The sequence below is a fragment of the Vanacampus margaritifer genome, chromosome 4 (assembly GCF_051991255.1).
Source record: "Vanacampus margaritifer isolate UIUO_Vmar chromosome 4, RoL_Vmar_1.0, whole genome shotgun sequence".
NCBI lineage: Eukaryota > Metazoa > Chordata > Actinopteri > Syngnathiformes > Syngnathidae > Vanacampus > Vanacampus margaritifer.
The window spans coordinates 27,168,341-27,183,191 of record NC_135435.1 but is presented as its reverse complement, the minus strand read 5'-3'; the positions used below and the strand labels follow the sequence as shown (position 1 = coordinate 27,183,191).

At 37.7% G+C, this 14,851-nt stretch overlaps 1 protein-coding gene across 5 annotated transcripts in view; it reads left to right on the top strand.

Moving 5' to 3' along the window:
- gpc6a (glypican 6a) overlaps positions 1-14,524 on the top strand; it is a 93,727-nt gene extending 79,203 nt beyond the window's left edge. For all 5 annotated transcript variants that reach the window (XM_077563690.1, XM_077563689.1, XM_077563687.1 and 2 more), the window contains 3 exons: positions 9,985-10,115; positions 11,526-11,701; positions 13,142-14,524. In XM_077563690.1, coding sequence (XP_077419816.1) covers positions 9,985-10,115; positions 11,526-11,701; positions 13,142-13,359 — 525 coding nt within the window. In that variant the 3' untranslated portion in view covers positions 13,360-14,524. The remainder of the gene's footprint in view (positions 1-9,984; positions 10,116-11,525; positions 11,702-13,141) is intronic.
- Positions 14,525-14,851: the final 327 nt, after the last annotated feature.

Sequence of the window (14,851 nt, the reverse complement as noted above, 5' to 3'; positions counted from 1 at the left end):
GAAGTATTCCATTTAGGTGAACGGGGTGGGATTTTTTATAGGTTTTAGGTGAATTAATGAGTACACACTCACATGCAAAGTGGATGAGAAGTAATTTTATCAAAGTGATGTTTTCTGGCTGCAAGTCTCTAAAAGCCGTTTTTTCAACAAGAGGGTATTTCCTCTAATTCCAACCGTTACGGTCAAGCGTTTTTTTTATATTTTAAGTTCACTTAGAGGCAATTTTTATGTGTTCCTCCTTCATTTCTTATCGCGGTTTAATTTCCTTTCCTTTCTTTTCTTTGATCCTTCCTCGGGTCTCCTGACAACCTCACAACTCTAGCTGGATTCTGAAGTATTCCATTTAGGTGAACGGTATGGGATTTTTTATAGGTTTTAGGTGAATTAATGAGTACACGCTCACATGCAAAGTGGATGAGAAGTAATTTTATCAAAGTGATGTTTTCTGGCTGCAAGTCTCTAAAAGCCGTTTTTTCAACACGAGGGTATTTCCTCTAATTCCAACCGTTACGGTCAAGCGTTTTTTTTATATTTTATGTTCACTTAGGGGCAATTTTTATGTGTTCCTCCTTCATTTCTTATCGCGGTTTCCTTTCCTTTCTTTTCTTTGATCCTTCCTCGGGTCTCCTGACAACCTCACAACTCTAGCTGGATTCTGAAGTATTCGGTTTAGGTGAACGGTATGGGATTTTTTTTATGGGTTTTAAGTGAATTAATGAGTACACAGTCACATGCAAAGTGGATGAGAAGTAATTTTATCAAAGTGATGTTTTCTGGCTACAAGTCTCTAAAAGCCCTTTTTTCAACAAGAGGGTATTTCCTCTAATTCCAACCGTTACGGTCAAGCGTTTTTTTTATATTTTATGTTCACTTCGAGGCAATTTTTATGTGTTCCTCCTTCATTTCTTATCGCGGTTTAATTTCCTTTCCTTTCTTTTCTTTGATCCTTCCTCGGGTCTCCTGACAACCTCACAACTCTAGCTGGATTCTGACGTATTCGATTTAGGTGAACGGTATGGGATTTTTTTATAGGTTTTAGGTGAATTAATGAGTACACGCTCACATGCAAAGTGGATGAGAAGTAATTTTATCAAAGTGATGTTTTCTGGCTGCAAGTCTCTAAAAGCCCTTTTTTCAACAAGAGGGTATTTCCTCTAATTCCAACAGTTACGGTCAAGCGTTTTTATATTTTATGTTCACTTACGGGGAATTTTTACGTGTTCCTCCTTCATTTCTTATCGCAGTTGCTTAAAAGAACTGCCTGCCCTTCCCATTAGACTCATTTCTACCAGATTTCCAAATGAATTAGCAATTCTTCAAGAGACCAAAAGAAAAAAATGTTGAGCTTTGTCTGCATTGTCTACGACTTAATTGCTTCACTCCCACGCAGTTGAATGAAGACAAAATACAACACAGGTGTGAAGACACCAATTATAGTGAACCGCTTCTTCATTGTCGGGCAAGGCGTGATTTGTCAAAGTCTCAAGCCTTTGTGAGTTTGCTGTATAGTTTACTACATTGTTTGCTCACGTGTATGAAGACAGAGGCTGATGCTGGCATCATATTTATAGTCTTGTTCCAAAGGACCGCAGCATGATTTTATGTTGACAATACCATCAAATTCTGACTGAGTTGGCACAAAAAACTTCCTAATAGATTTCCTGTCTTATCTGTTCGAGCTTAATGGCCGTCAGTCGTTCTCACCCGCCGCTGTCATTTTTCTGTGGCTTCTGTCTCACATTTCAAAAAACCTCACTGAGACAAACAAAGTTCAAATGTAGAGAAAGGAAACACACGTCTGTTGTCGGCATAGGCTGCTGCGGTAGTTTCTGTCTCGGGCTCGTTTTCCTCTTCCGTGTCTTCACAGATTTTTTTTTTGTCCGTATAGCTGCTACATAATAAAAGTTGAAATAATAAAAGTTTATGGAAGTTTTACCTTTTGAAGTAATATTGTATATATTTAACATTATGTCTGACAGAAGCATGTGCACCAAACAATCTGAGGCTTTGGGTTGAGTCTATTTTGAATAATCATTTTAACTGATCCTTCCTTCCTTTCCTTAGTCTTTCCTTTGGTCTCTTGAGGTCTCCCTGATTTGTTGGAATTTAGATGTTTCTGGGGTCGGTGAAAGATTCTGGTTGGTAACCCGGTGGGTAGTAGGTGATGCCTGGTCGGTGCTGGATTTCACTTTCCTTTCTTTTCTTTGATCCTTCCTCGGGTCTCCTGACAACCTCACAACTCTAGCTGGATTCTGAAGTATTCGGTTTAGGTGAACGGTATGGGATTTTTTATAGGTTTTAGGTGAATTAATGACATGCACGCACATACTCACGCACATACAAAGAAAAAGAGAAAAAAAGAGAGAGAGAGAGAGAGCAATGATGATGACATGTCTAATCGGTAAGATTACTGAATGAACAATAATGAGCTCTCTCTAGAAAAAAAATTAAAAAATAATAAAAATAAACTGATTTTATGTTTCAAAAAATGCGGAAGTTTAAATAATTAACCAGGCAACAAGGTGGATGAGATTTATTTTTCTTATGAGCACACGGGCACCATGCGGCCACGCTGAGTGACTCCTTGTAACATTTTCTAAAATAAATAAATAATTAAATAAAATGTTGTTGTTTTTAATTCATTTTTATATTTGTTTATTCAATTTATTTTCAATTATCTAAAAAAAAAGATATATTCTTTTAACACAAAAGACAGGAAGTAGATGGTGATAAAATCCCAGAAAACTAAACTAAACTAAAAATATTACAAAATTATGAGAAGAAAAAAAGTCTACAAATATTCAGGTGCCGAACTGTGAATATGCATCAAGTGCAGTTTTGAGTTATAATATCTCAAAGCCCCCTCCAGCATTGAAGTTGCCCATCGCTGTTGTAATGTCATGCATACATTGCCAACAACATATAAGGGAAAGGCAAGTGTAATTTGAGGCTGGGCAGGTTTGAATATATTTTAATGTCTGGTTAATAATCTGTCAGTCAACCTGTGAGATTAATTATCTCTGAATTCTGTCATGCATTAGTCAGTAAAATACTACTTTAAAATCAAAACACTTCAGAGCTAATGTCACTGCTGACATTGATGGCGGAGAAATGTCCTCACGTGAAATTGAATTAACTAAACCTGTTGTATGTCTAGACTTTGTCATGGATAGTTTCAGTCAATACCACAAAGTTCTTTAAAAAAATATATATATATATATATATAACTATAATAAATTCCAGTGTACTTGCAGCTGGCATTCAATCTTACTATGACTTCACAACTTTCCAACTAAATGGGGAGCAATTTCCCATTTGGGCCCCTTTGGACCCAAAGCGGTGATTCGTCAAACGTGTCTGCTTTTACCCCCTGAGGAGTTTGTCTGCCAGGATGCCACCGCCTGTTCATCATCCAGCTGTTGGCTCGTGCTTTCCCTGTGCAAAGTTCGCACAACACATCATCCAACCTGGGGAAGAAGGTGACAAACCTTACTTTGCCAGAGCACAGGCTTTTCCTCATCTGCACTGATCGGCTGGCAAATTGAAAGAAGTGTCAGCGTGACTAAGGAAATCCATGTTGGCAAATTATTTGATGCTCTGAATTACCTCATGTAAGATCGTTGTGTACAAAGCTAACCTTGCAATGCAATCTTATTTGCAGTTATGCTTTCTCGTTTTATTTGAATTTGATAATCCCACCTTAATTTCCCGTTTATTTAGTTGTACTAATTAACTGGCAATGTAAGAATTTCTGCACTTAGTTCATATAAAACAATATTTACCGTAACCAACTTAAGTTTTCAAGTTGCTTTGAAAGTTTACCAGATAAGGAGCCATCTGTTTGCGAAGCCCTTTTTCCCCAAATGGAATTTTTTACCCTCGGGACAAGTCATGAAACCGGCCGGGTTTGAAACATCCATATGTGCTTATATTAGGCAGGTCATGGTTTGTTTAACATGAATATGCTGCGTGAAAACATCTTCCCCGTTGAGGATCCTCTAAGTTTACAACAATAGTAAGAATAAGAATGATTTCTACTTAGCTGACATGATGTATATTTGTTGCTACACTTAAAAACATTTGGGTCAAACTCAAATTAGGTCAAAAAGAAACTGACCCAACTTTTTGGGTAATTTATTTAACCCCACCCAAAAAATAAAGAACCCAAATTTTTGGGTTGTTTGTTTATCCCAGAAACTGAAATATCACCCCCCCCCCTCTTATGGGTTATTGAACATAAAAGTAACCCAACTATTTAGGTCATTTATTCAACCCAAAAACTTGGGTCAAATGATTAAATCACGAAAACAACCCATTTTTTTTATGTTGAGGAAGGAAAAAAAATAATTTGGTCAACAAGAAACTGACCCAAGTTTTTGGGTAATTTATTTAACCCCCCCCAAAATAAAGAACCCAAATTTTGGGGTTGTTTGTTTATCCCAGAAACTGAAATAACCTGCCCTCATGGGTTATTGAACATAAAAATAACCCAACTATTTAGGTTATTTATTCAACCCAAAAACTTGGGTCAAATGATTAAATCACGAAAACTACCCATTTTTTTTATGTTGAGGGAGGGGGGGAAAAAACAATGGGAGGGGTCAAGTCATCCGTGTTGGTTGTGCAAAACAACCCAATTTTGGGGGTTGTGTCGTAGGTTATTCATTTCACCCGACTTCTTGGGTTCGGCTTAGCAATACGTAAATAACAGAGTCTACAGAATGTCCACAATTTGAACCCGGCTGTCCCTCAGAGCTGCGTATCAGTGCCATTTCCCATCTTCACTAAATCAGTCACTCTCATCAGTACTCCCGTTCTTCATCTCTTTCCCCCCATAGAGTCCACGAAGGGGGGAGGACGCGTCTCTGCGTGTCTTTAATGTGTCGGCGTCGAGCAACTCAAACTCAAGTCTTGAAAAGACCGAGCGTTTGTTTCTCCCTTGGAAATACGACATCTCAAGATACACCACATTGCTACATTTTCCTTTGCAGAGGAGAAAAAGAAGAAAATACTATTCTCTTGATAACTCCGCCCAAATTTCTGTGACAACTCGCTCCTTTTAGTTTTCGAAAAAATTACAGTCTGGAGAGCAATGATGATGGCATGTCAAATCGGTAAAATTACCGAATGAACAATACTCAGCTCTCCAGAAAAAAATACAAATAAAATTACAGTCTGGTATTGAACTATTCCTTAAGAGAAAAAGATGTACGGCTTAAACCCGTTGCAATCACAACTGTACAGGGAAACAATTATTTTACCCTGAAACCTCTCTCTGATCTTACTGCTGAGAGTCAATCTTCCAAACATATTTAATATGCTCGGCGTTCATGGTCAGAGTCTTGCGCCCTGTGGCTCTTAGAAATTTCTCTCTGCACATATTGCCTTGACCCTTGCTTATGAATGTCAAAGATTGAAATCCCTCCTAACCCCCCAATAGCGTAAGCATCAACCTCTCGCACCTTCTTTTTAGCTAACTGCTGGAGTTATCAGAAAAACACAACCAGATAGCAAGACACGCTTGTTGAGCAGGAGGCTGCTACGGCGCCCAGGGATCGGTTCAGAGAAAGAATCTACAACTCTCCTCTCAATCCTTTCTGGAAACCTCATTGACTTGATTTTGAGTCCTGCAGAAAGAAGTGTGGCGTTGTAACATTGATATTTTCATTTGTAGTTTATCTTGACTGCAAAGTGAAATTTTCTAATGGAAATCATTACATATTAACCCGTGGGCAGTATTTTATTTTGAAATGGCTTGGTCAGAACCAACAAAAAGCCAAAAAATGGTCACATTAATGCCTAGGGGTTCGTCTCAATCCACCCTTTTCTAATACATGGAATATGCAGTTGTTTATACTGTCTGGATTCCACGTGACGCTATGCAGTTCATACAAACATTATTGTCATATTGATCAATACTCAGTACAAGGATTTATTTATTTTTGAAAATGCCTTGTGACACATTATGATTCGAATGGATTGTTTAAATATGCCGTATTGATATAACATTAGTGTGATTAGTTCAAGTAAAATAGCCAAGCATATCCTGCTCTGATCAATACTGTGGCTGGTTGTTGAGGTCATGACCTCTGGTGGAGAACCACACTCACATCAGAATGTCTTTAACCTAATGACAGTATTTGTGCTTTGGTCTCCAGATTACAATTAGAACCTGAGGCCTGTCTCCCGCATCGGCATTTCCTCAATTCGATTCTCACTTAATTGTGAAATAGGAGTAAAGTAGATTTCTAAACGTTTACTAGAAACTGTGTAGTTTTATGTCATAGCTACAAACAATAAAAAAAAATGCAAAGTAAATCTGACAGTGTCAATCAAAATGAAACAACCTTATTTTTATAGAGCAGACTTCTTTTTGATACTCATTCGATTGTTCCCGAATTTTTGGCCGCTGAGTCTACGTTGTTTCACTTCAGGGTCCAGCAACAGTTTTTAATGAAGCAGCTTTCTACGATGGAGCGGATATAAAACTCCCCTCAAACTCTGAGGACATAAAAGAAAGGAGAAGTCTCTAGAGAAGAAATTCAGAGTCAGCTCTTCTCTTGAGACAGCTCGCTGTTCAATGTGAGCAAAAAAAAAAAAAAAAAAAGAAGAGGAAAAGAACCTCAGAACAATTGTTAGAAATACAAACGTAATGGGATTATAATTCTACATGAGGATTATTTTGGCTGTAATGCTAATATAGTAAATCCAATAAGCACAAGAAGTGATTACATAGAAACACTCGATAAAAGCAGATACATGCAGTTTATTATTATAATGTTACCGTATTTTCTGGATAAGAACACAAACTTGTATATTATGCGCACCTGAAATTTGTCTTTTTACTCTTATTTTTTGTGTAAATAGATCTTCTCTTACTTTGCGGACCGTTTTGACTGTCAACATTCGAGCTGTCATGACCGTAGAAAGTCCCGGATATGTTCCGATATTTATTGAGTGGCAAGTGTCGTGAAATGGTTAAAAAAAATACTTGTACTAGGGATGTTAGAAAAAATCGATTCGGCAATATATTGCGATATTGCAGCGCGCAATTCTCAAATCGATTTGATATTCGGCCGAATCGATTTTTAATCATCAATTTTCCATGGGAATATTCAACAAAACGTCTTACTTAGGGTTAGGATTCACACATTAAGCATAGATGAATGTTATATTAATGGAACATTAAGGCTTAATATTTTATTTGAGTGCTGTTCAAACATGAAACAGACTGCAACCTGTTTGTTAAATGCAGTGGCTCAGTTATAAGCCTGAATTTTCAGATAAATAAATACATTTTCATACAAATCTTACAGTGTAAATGTACAAGTTTACTGATTAGTATTTTCTAAATTTGAGAAAAGAAAAAAAAATCACAATAATCAATTTATAGATTCGTATCGGGATTAATCGGTATCAAATCGAATCGTGATACGAATCGAATCGCCGGGTACTCAGCAATTCACACCCCTAACTTGTACTGAACTCGTTGCCATATGGGGTACCCGGTTTGATGCAGAACAGGTTAAGGCATGTTTTTTTTTTTTTAATAAATTGACGTTTCCTTGTATAAGTGTTGGTCCCTATAATAGCCCACCTCGATTTTGGATGAATGATTTATTTTATTTTATTTTTTTAAGCAAAAACTGTGTGTTACTCTCGATAAATTACAGGACGATAGGTTTGTGTCTAGTAGGTTCCTACTATATAAATTCAAATATTTACAATAATTAATGTGTCCAATTTGGTTGTCTTCTACAATGACAATAAAATATATTGTGTTATATTTCATAACATGGTTGTTTTTTTTGTTTTTTATTAATTCCAGCCGCAAACGGATCCCACTCACTTGACATTGTCTACTTGTAATAATGGCCAAATGTGATTTTGAATTTGACTGAGGCCTGTGCTAAAATAAGAAAAGATGAAAGACACTAGCTAAGGGGGGGATTCAGCAAATGCAGTTAGGAGGAGCTCAACGTTGATTAGGAAACATACTGTATTATCAAGTGTCCTGGGGATTAGCATCATTTATATTTAAAGAGTAAATGTACTGTATTCTATTCCAGTCTTCTTCTTAAATGAAGCTTGAAACCGAAAATGGAGTAGGGGGATGGGGGTTGGCTCTTTATGCTGCAGCCAGGGAAGAGTTTTCATTGTGAATTGTACAATAATCCAACTGCAGCGATTGTTCACTTGGTTGGCCAAATTCATTTCATCATGTCGTGCACAATTGGCTTATATGAAACATATATCTTTTCTGCAAAGCACAGAAGTCCATCAATCTGCCGTTCAACACTTTGATGGATTATTCCTAAACTCTAATTAAACTGGTTGCATTCGCATATATTTTTCAACTCTCCATCTTCAGGGGTGCAGCAAGTGAGACAGCAAATTAAAAATGTATGGAAAACAGGGAATACGCTAAGAAAATCCAATATTTTGTGGTTTGAACTGAACTGCAGTTTTGAACAGTCAACATGTTTTCATTTTCATTTATTTGAACTTATTACAACTAGTTCAAATCAAACGAGCTATTTTTTGGGCTTGGAAAGATAACAGTTGTAGCACCTCTCTTGTATCGGATCTTAATTGGCTCTAAGACTGGTGATCAGATGAACTTGTGTTATCATGATATCAGACGCAGCAGTAACAACATCTGTTCATGACGAGTCCCCGCGTTTTTACCCTCATGTTCGCTTCTCACCCACTCAAAACTCCGTGCTGAGTCCAGATGGAATCAGTCACGGGTGAGCATTTGTTTCAAATATTCAAGACGAAGCCCCGCGTCTCTCTTGTAAGAATCAAAGACAAACACAATAATATGGATGCAAGTGGACAAGACGGCTGGGAAGAAAAAGCAAATGCAAATTCTCTTGATGGAATAAATAACAAAAGAAGTGATGCGCGTACCCGCCGCATAGATGTCCGAATATCCTTACAGAGATGACAGTTTTGTTTTCTGCTACATTCTGTTGTGTTGCATTTTGTTCCCATATTGACTTGGTTAATTAGCCAACACTTGCAGTGTTTCTAAGTTGATGCCTTTCAGTCGTCTTGGGGACTGAAAAAGGTCAAAGGCTACGGAAGCCCCTAAGGTGACATGGTAGGAAAAAATAATAAGAATAATAATCATTTGCGTTCCCTTGCAAAGATTGCGTTCCCTCGTAAAAACGTTTGCGTTCCCTCGCAATAAATGCGAGATAACGCCGTTTTGGTTTTGTATAGTGTAGCGAATGCGCGGGTGAGAGGCGGCGGCGGCGGCACCGTAGCACAGATATCTACAGCAGCACCTTTTCAAAATAAAATTCAATTAAGATTTCCCACTGCTGTAGAAGCGCCGTCCTCGTCGCTTTTTGGTCACACTTAAGTTGACCAGGAAGTACATCAACTCGTTTAAAAAATGCGTCTCCTTGCCCAAAAAAACGAAACCAATGTTTTTTGCAAGGGGGACGCAAATACAGCGAGGGAACGCAATCTTTACAAGGGAACGCTTTTTTTTTTTGTCTTTTTTTTTTTTTTTTTTTTGCGAGGGCATGCAAAGAATGCGAACGCAAATTTTTTCCGCCCGTAATAGTGACAAGACTATAGTGACTTTTTATTGACAAATTGACATGCTAACTTATTCACATGATAAACATTATTATTATTATTATTATTATTATTATTCACATGGTTTCCATAAGTCCATTCTTAGTCGCAAAGTAATGCAGTCACCTCAAGAGCAAGATCTTGGATAAATTTCCTCTGCAGGGTGCCCGGGCCTTGGAGATCGGGTGAGAAGCTCATTTTGAGAACTCTTGTTTTGTATCTCTCAAGATTGTGCAGCTGCACGCAAGTTAGCCAGTGATTTTTTTGGGTTGTTATTATTTTATAATACAACAAACCGCCTACAAACCAATCCGTCTGACCTTTAAGCCTTCCACAAGTAAAGTAAATATCAAGGTCATGTAAATTTCTCTGCTCTGTTTTGGCCTGCGGCAGGTGATTGACATCAAAGAGAAACTGAAGGTGTCTAAAAGGTTCTGGTCCAATCTACCAGATGACATCTGCGCCGATGGCAAATTGACAGAGTCTGACGAGGAGCAGTGTTGGAATAGTCACACCAAGGCCAGGTGAGGACTTTTGTGACTCTTTAGAACCCGTAGTAAAGCGGGCCAGCTGTCTGGTTACCGCGCTTTGCTAGGAATTAAAGTAGCAACACCGTGTTACTAGACGAACTCTCCCTCTAAAAGTACAATAATTAGCGCTTATATGGAGAACTGCTACACGCGCCAAGATTCTAATACCTGGAGGAGTCTGAACTTCAGTTATTACCACTGCAGTGTGGTGATCACTGAGCTGTACAGAAGATCGGACTTGCTGCTTCTTACTTTGACAGCGAACCGGAAAGACGGGCTGAATATTTTTTACCATGCCGTACCCTTTGCCCCCCCGCAAATAACAAAATCACAGATGGTGCAATAAAAGATGTTAATTCCCTTGCTTGCGCCAGCACTGTTTTTAAACACCACTAAATCTGGAAAGGGAATCAATTGCTTTGCAAACAGTAAAACCTCATTAACAGTCAAGGCATGAGTGGACAGTGTGTAATGAAATCATCTACATAGAATTTTGCTTCGTCGCAAGCAAGGTGTGCTTTACATGATTTTGCAAAAAAAAAAAAAAAAAAAACTCCAGTTGCTTTTTTTTTTTTTTTTTTTTAGGTGTGAGAGCCAAAATGAACTTTTTATAGCTTTATTTTAATTTTATTTTTATTTTTTTCTGGAGAGCTCAGTATTGTTCATTTGGTAATTTTACCGATTTGACATGTCATCATCATTGCTCTCCTTTTTTTATTTTTTTTATTTTTTTTATGTGTGAGAGCCAAAATGAACTTTTTATTGCTTTATTTTTTATTTTTTTTATTTTTTTCCTGGAGAGCTCAGTATTGTTCATTTGGTAATTTTACCGATTTGACATGTCATCATCATTGCTCTCTCTTTTTTTTATTTTTCTCTTTTTTTTTCTCTTTTTTTTTTTAGGTATGAGAGCCAAAATGAACTTTTTATTGCTTTATTTTTATTTATTTATTTTTTTTTCTGGAGAGCTCAGTATTGTTCATTTGGCAATTTTACCGATTTGACATGTCATCATCATTGCTCTTTTTTTTTTCTCTTTTTTTTTTTTAGGTGTGAGAGCCAAAATGAACTTTTTATTGCTTTATTTTTATTTATTTATTTATTTTTTTTCTGGAGAGCTCAGTATTGTTCATTTGGCAATTTTACCAATTTGACATGTCATCATCATTGCTCATTTTTTTCCTTTTTCATTTATTTTTTTATTATTATTATTATTTTTTTTGAATGTGGGTGAGTATGCGTGTGAGTGTGTATTCATTAGGTCACCTAAAACCTATTAAAAAATCCCATACCGTTCACCTAATCCGAACGCAGTTGTTGCTTTCTAGTTAACGACCAATAACAGACCTTTCAATTAAACCTGATACTACATTTGCCAAAAATCTGTTCTGTTATTTTATTTAGGTATTTCCCAGAGGTGGTGAAGGAAGGACTAACAAACCAGGTGAACAACCCAGAGGTGAACTTGGACATCACCAGACCAGACACATTAATTCGGCAACAAATAATGGCACTGCGGGTGATGACCAATAAGCTGAAAAATGCATACAATGGAAATGATATCTACTTCCAAGACTCCAGTAAGCCTTGCTATCATTATACAGTATATATTTGTTGTTGTATTTGTATGTTTATAATACGATGCACACACGGAACCACCACTTTCAAATGAGTTCAGCTTTTTATCATGCAGCAACACATCATGATACTCCGAAAGGATGCCTCCGTTTAAAATGAGGCAAGAAAAAAAGAAAAAGAAGAAAAGAAAAAAAGAAAAGAAAATGAGGCAAGAATGGCATCATTAGGTTAACAGATAGCCATTGTCGCGGTGATGCAGGCAAATAGTACATTATTTCTTGTTTATCAAGAAAAAGTTGCAAAGAGAAGTGAGAAGAGACATCATAAATTGGTTGTGGTTGTTACAGGGATAACAAAAATACAAACAAGGAGTATAGTACGATTGTCTTACACACGATTTGGGGGACATTTAGTGTGAATTCATCACAACAGGATGCAGTGTGGATCTCAGGATCCTCTGTGAATTCTTTTTCATGGATTCTGTGACTATTTTCAACTAATTGCACCTTGTGCATTCGTTCAAATTTGGTTTCTGTTTGTTTGTTTTTCCAATACTAGTATATTCTTTTTCCTTGCTTCCTTGCATCCTTGACACGTTAAGAGCAGGACCAATTCAATTTGTTGTAGTGGATCTAAATGTCCCCAAAGCACACAGCCAAAATGAGACGGCTCTTTGCTCGGATACGGCTTCAGCCCATGCTTTGGATTCATTACCGGTTTTACAGATTTCCACTATTTTAGGCAAGTCAAAATGAACAATTGGGTTTAGAGATTCCGAAGGATATTCCGCCTAATGTATATGTTGTTCAGCCCTGCCGATACGATATGCACTTTTGTCATCAAATGTTTTGGTGAACCAAGACTTTCCGGTCAGACACGGGAAAAGAAAAGTATCATTAAGATGGTGACCGTCCTCCAATTGATGACGACCACAGAGGTCGTTTTTACATGCCTCAAATTACAACCGATCGTTAAGTCATGTAAAAGTATTTCTCCCATCACAAACAAGACACCGCCATTTTATTTATTTTATTATTATTATTATTTTTTATTTTATTTTTTTTCCTGGAGAGCTCATTATTGTTCATTTGGTAATTTTACCGATTTGACATGTCATCATCATTGCTCTCTTTTTTTATTTTTTATTTATTTATTATTATTTTTTGTATGTGTATGTGCGTGCGTGCGCGCGTGTGAGTGTGTGCGTGTATTCATTAGTTCGCCTAAAACCTATTAAAAAATCCCATACCGTCACACCGCACAATGACACCGCCATTTTAAATATGGTAAAGATGACATGACTATGCATTTACATCAAGACAGAGCATGCGCAGACCAGTCCAAGGTGTTGTTCCTCCTGTCACCATAGGGGGAGCTGTCACGGACTAAGCTACTAACATTTCACACACGAGTCAAAATGAACGTGCGCTTTCTCCATCCAGGTGACGAAGGCAGTAGTTCCGGCAGTGGCAGCGGCTGCTCGGACAGCTGCACGACCGAGGCTGCTCACGCGGGATCCGAAGCTCCGGTGATCGGAGCCGACAGAAGTGACGTACACACGGCAGCGGCGGGCAAGACGCTCTCCCACCGACCGTCGCAATTACTATTGATGACCGCCCTCGTAGCGTCATTCGGCGCAACGCAGCCCAGATGGAGATAATACACGCGTGCCGGTTGCTCACGAACTACTATACTGTTGCGTACAGTATGTTGAAACACGTTCTACGGCCGCTCCCGCACCAGACCTGTTGAAGGTTCGGGAACACAACCTGTTGAGAGTGGCTGACTGTGTGCGAGGACTGAAACGCTGCGTCCTCGTCATCCCCAGACGAATGCTTGGTGACGAAACTGAAAAAGCTTTCACCTCTGAACAAAATGGTGCCCGGGCGTTCACTCAATTGTTTTGGAGTACGTTTTTAAAATCATCGCAGGTGACAACTCACATTTCGGTGTTTCTGCCGGTTGTTTTTCCAGATAATGAAGGAATGTGTTTTGCTTTTCTTTGGACGGTAACTTTGCGACTGTGTTCGGTTTGGACAGAAGAAGAAAAAGAAAAATGCTTACTGTGTGCATGCAAGGAAATAAGGCTGAGATGTGCTTTGTTTATCCATTTCAATGCAGGCTTTTAAAGCTTTTGGATTTTAGTGAATCGATTATAAATCAGTAGAACTGATTTTTCATTCAGACGTATCTGGCTTCTTGCACATTTGCTCTCCAAAATAGGACTCTTGGGGTGCACCGAGGAAACTGCTTTGCACAGATATGCTTTGCTGGCTTGATTGGTTTTAATGATACAAGAAACACTAATCAAAATACCTCTTTTTTTCCAATCATTGGAATTTTGGTATCAAGCTGCACCTAGCTTTAATTGTTATGTGTTCCCTTAACAGTTTTTTTTTTGGTTTAGTAGACAAAAAAATATTTGCTTAAATACGTGTCACCTATAAAACAAAGGTAAGAAACAGCAGAATGTCTTTAATTGCCAGTGACCAGCTTTCGAAAAAAAAAAAAAATCTATCCATGATATATTATTAACTTGCTTCAATTACACCGGGGAATAATTTGAAAAAAAGAAGTTGAGTTCGATTTGTATGCTGATAAAAACTAAAATTTGTGTGCTGATTCCTAAATTGCAGTTCTTTTTTTTTCTAGCACGTCAAATTGTTAACCCACACCTTACCACCTGGATAAGCAAAATTCCACCGATTAGCTGTAGAAAGACTGTAGTAAGAAGAGCTCATTTTACAATTGGACTCATCTACAGCTACGTGGGAACTTTGTTTGTGCAGTCACAATTGAGACGATGAGAGATGTGTGCAGCTCCTAATAGCACAGCTGAAAGCTAGCATAGTAGGAATTAAGTTATTCTGTTAACCTGTAAATTAGATTTCGTTTTTTGCAGTGTTTTTAGATTTCAAAGCTTTTAACTATTCTATCCTAGTTTTTTTTTTTTTTTTTTTGCATATTTATTTCAGGTTTTGTTTTTAGTTTTTTTTGTTTGTTTGTTTGTTTGTTTTTTTTTGGGGGGGGGGGGTAAACAAGGCTCCTAATACCTCAAAAATGTGACGTGTTAGAGAAAAACTGCGATCAGTTTTGAATTCCGTGCACAAAAATGTGTTAAATTCAATTGTGTTCCACAGTGTTATTATTTG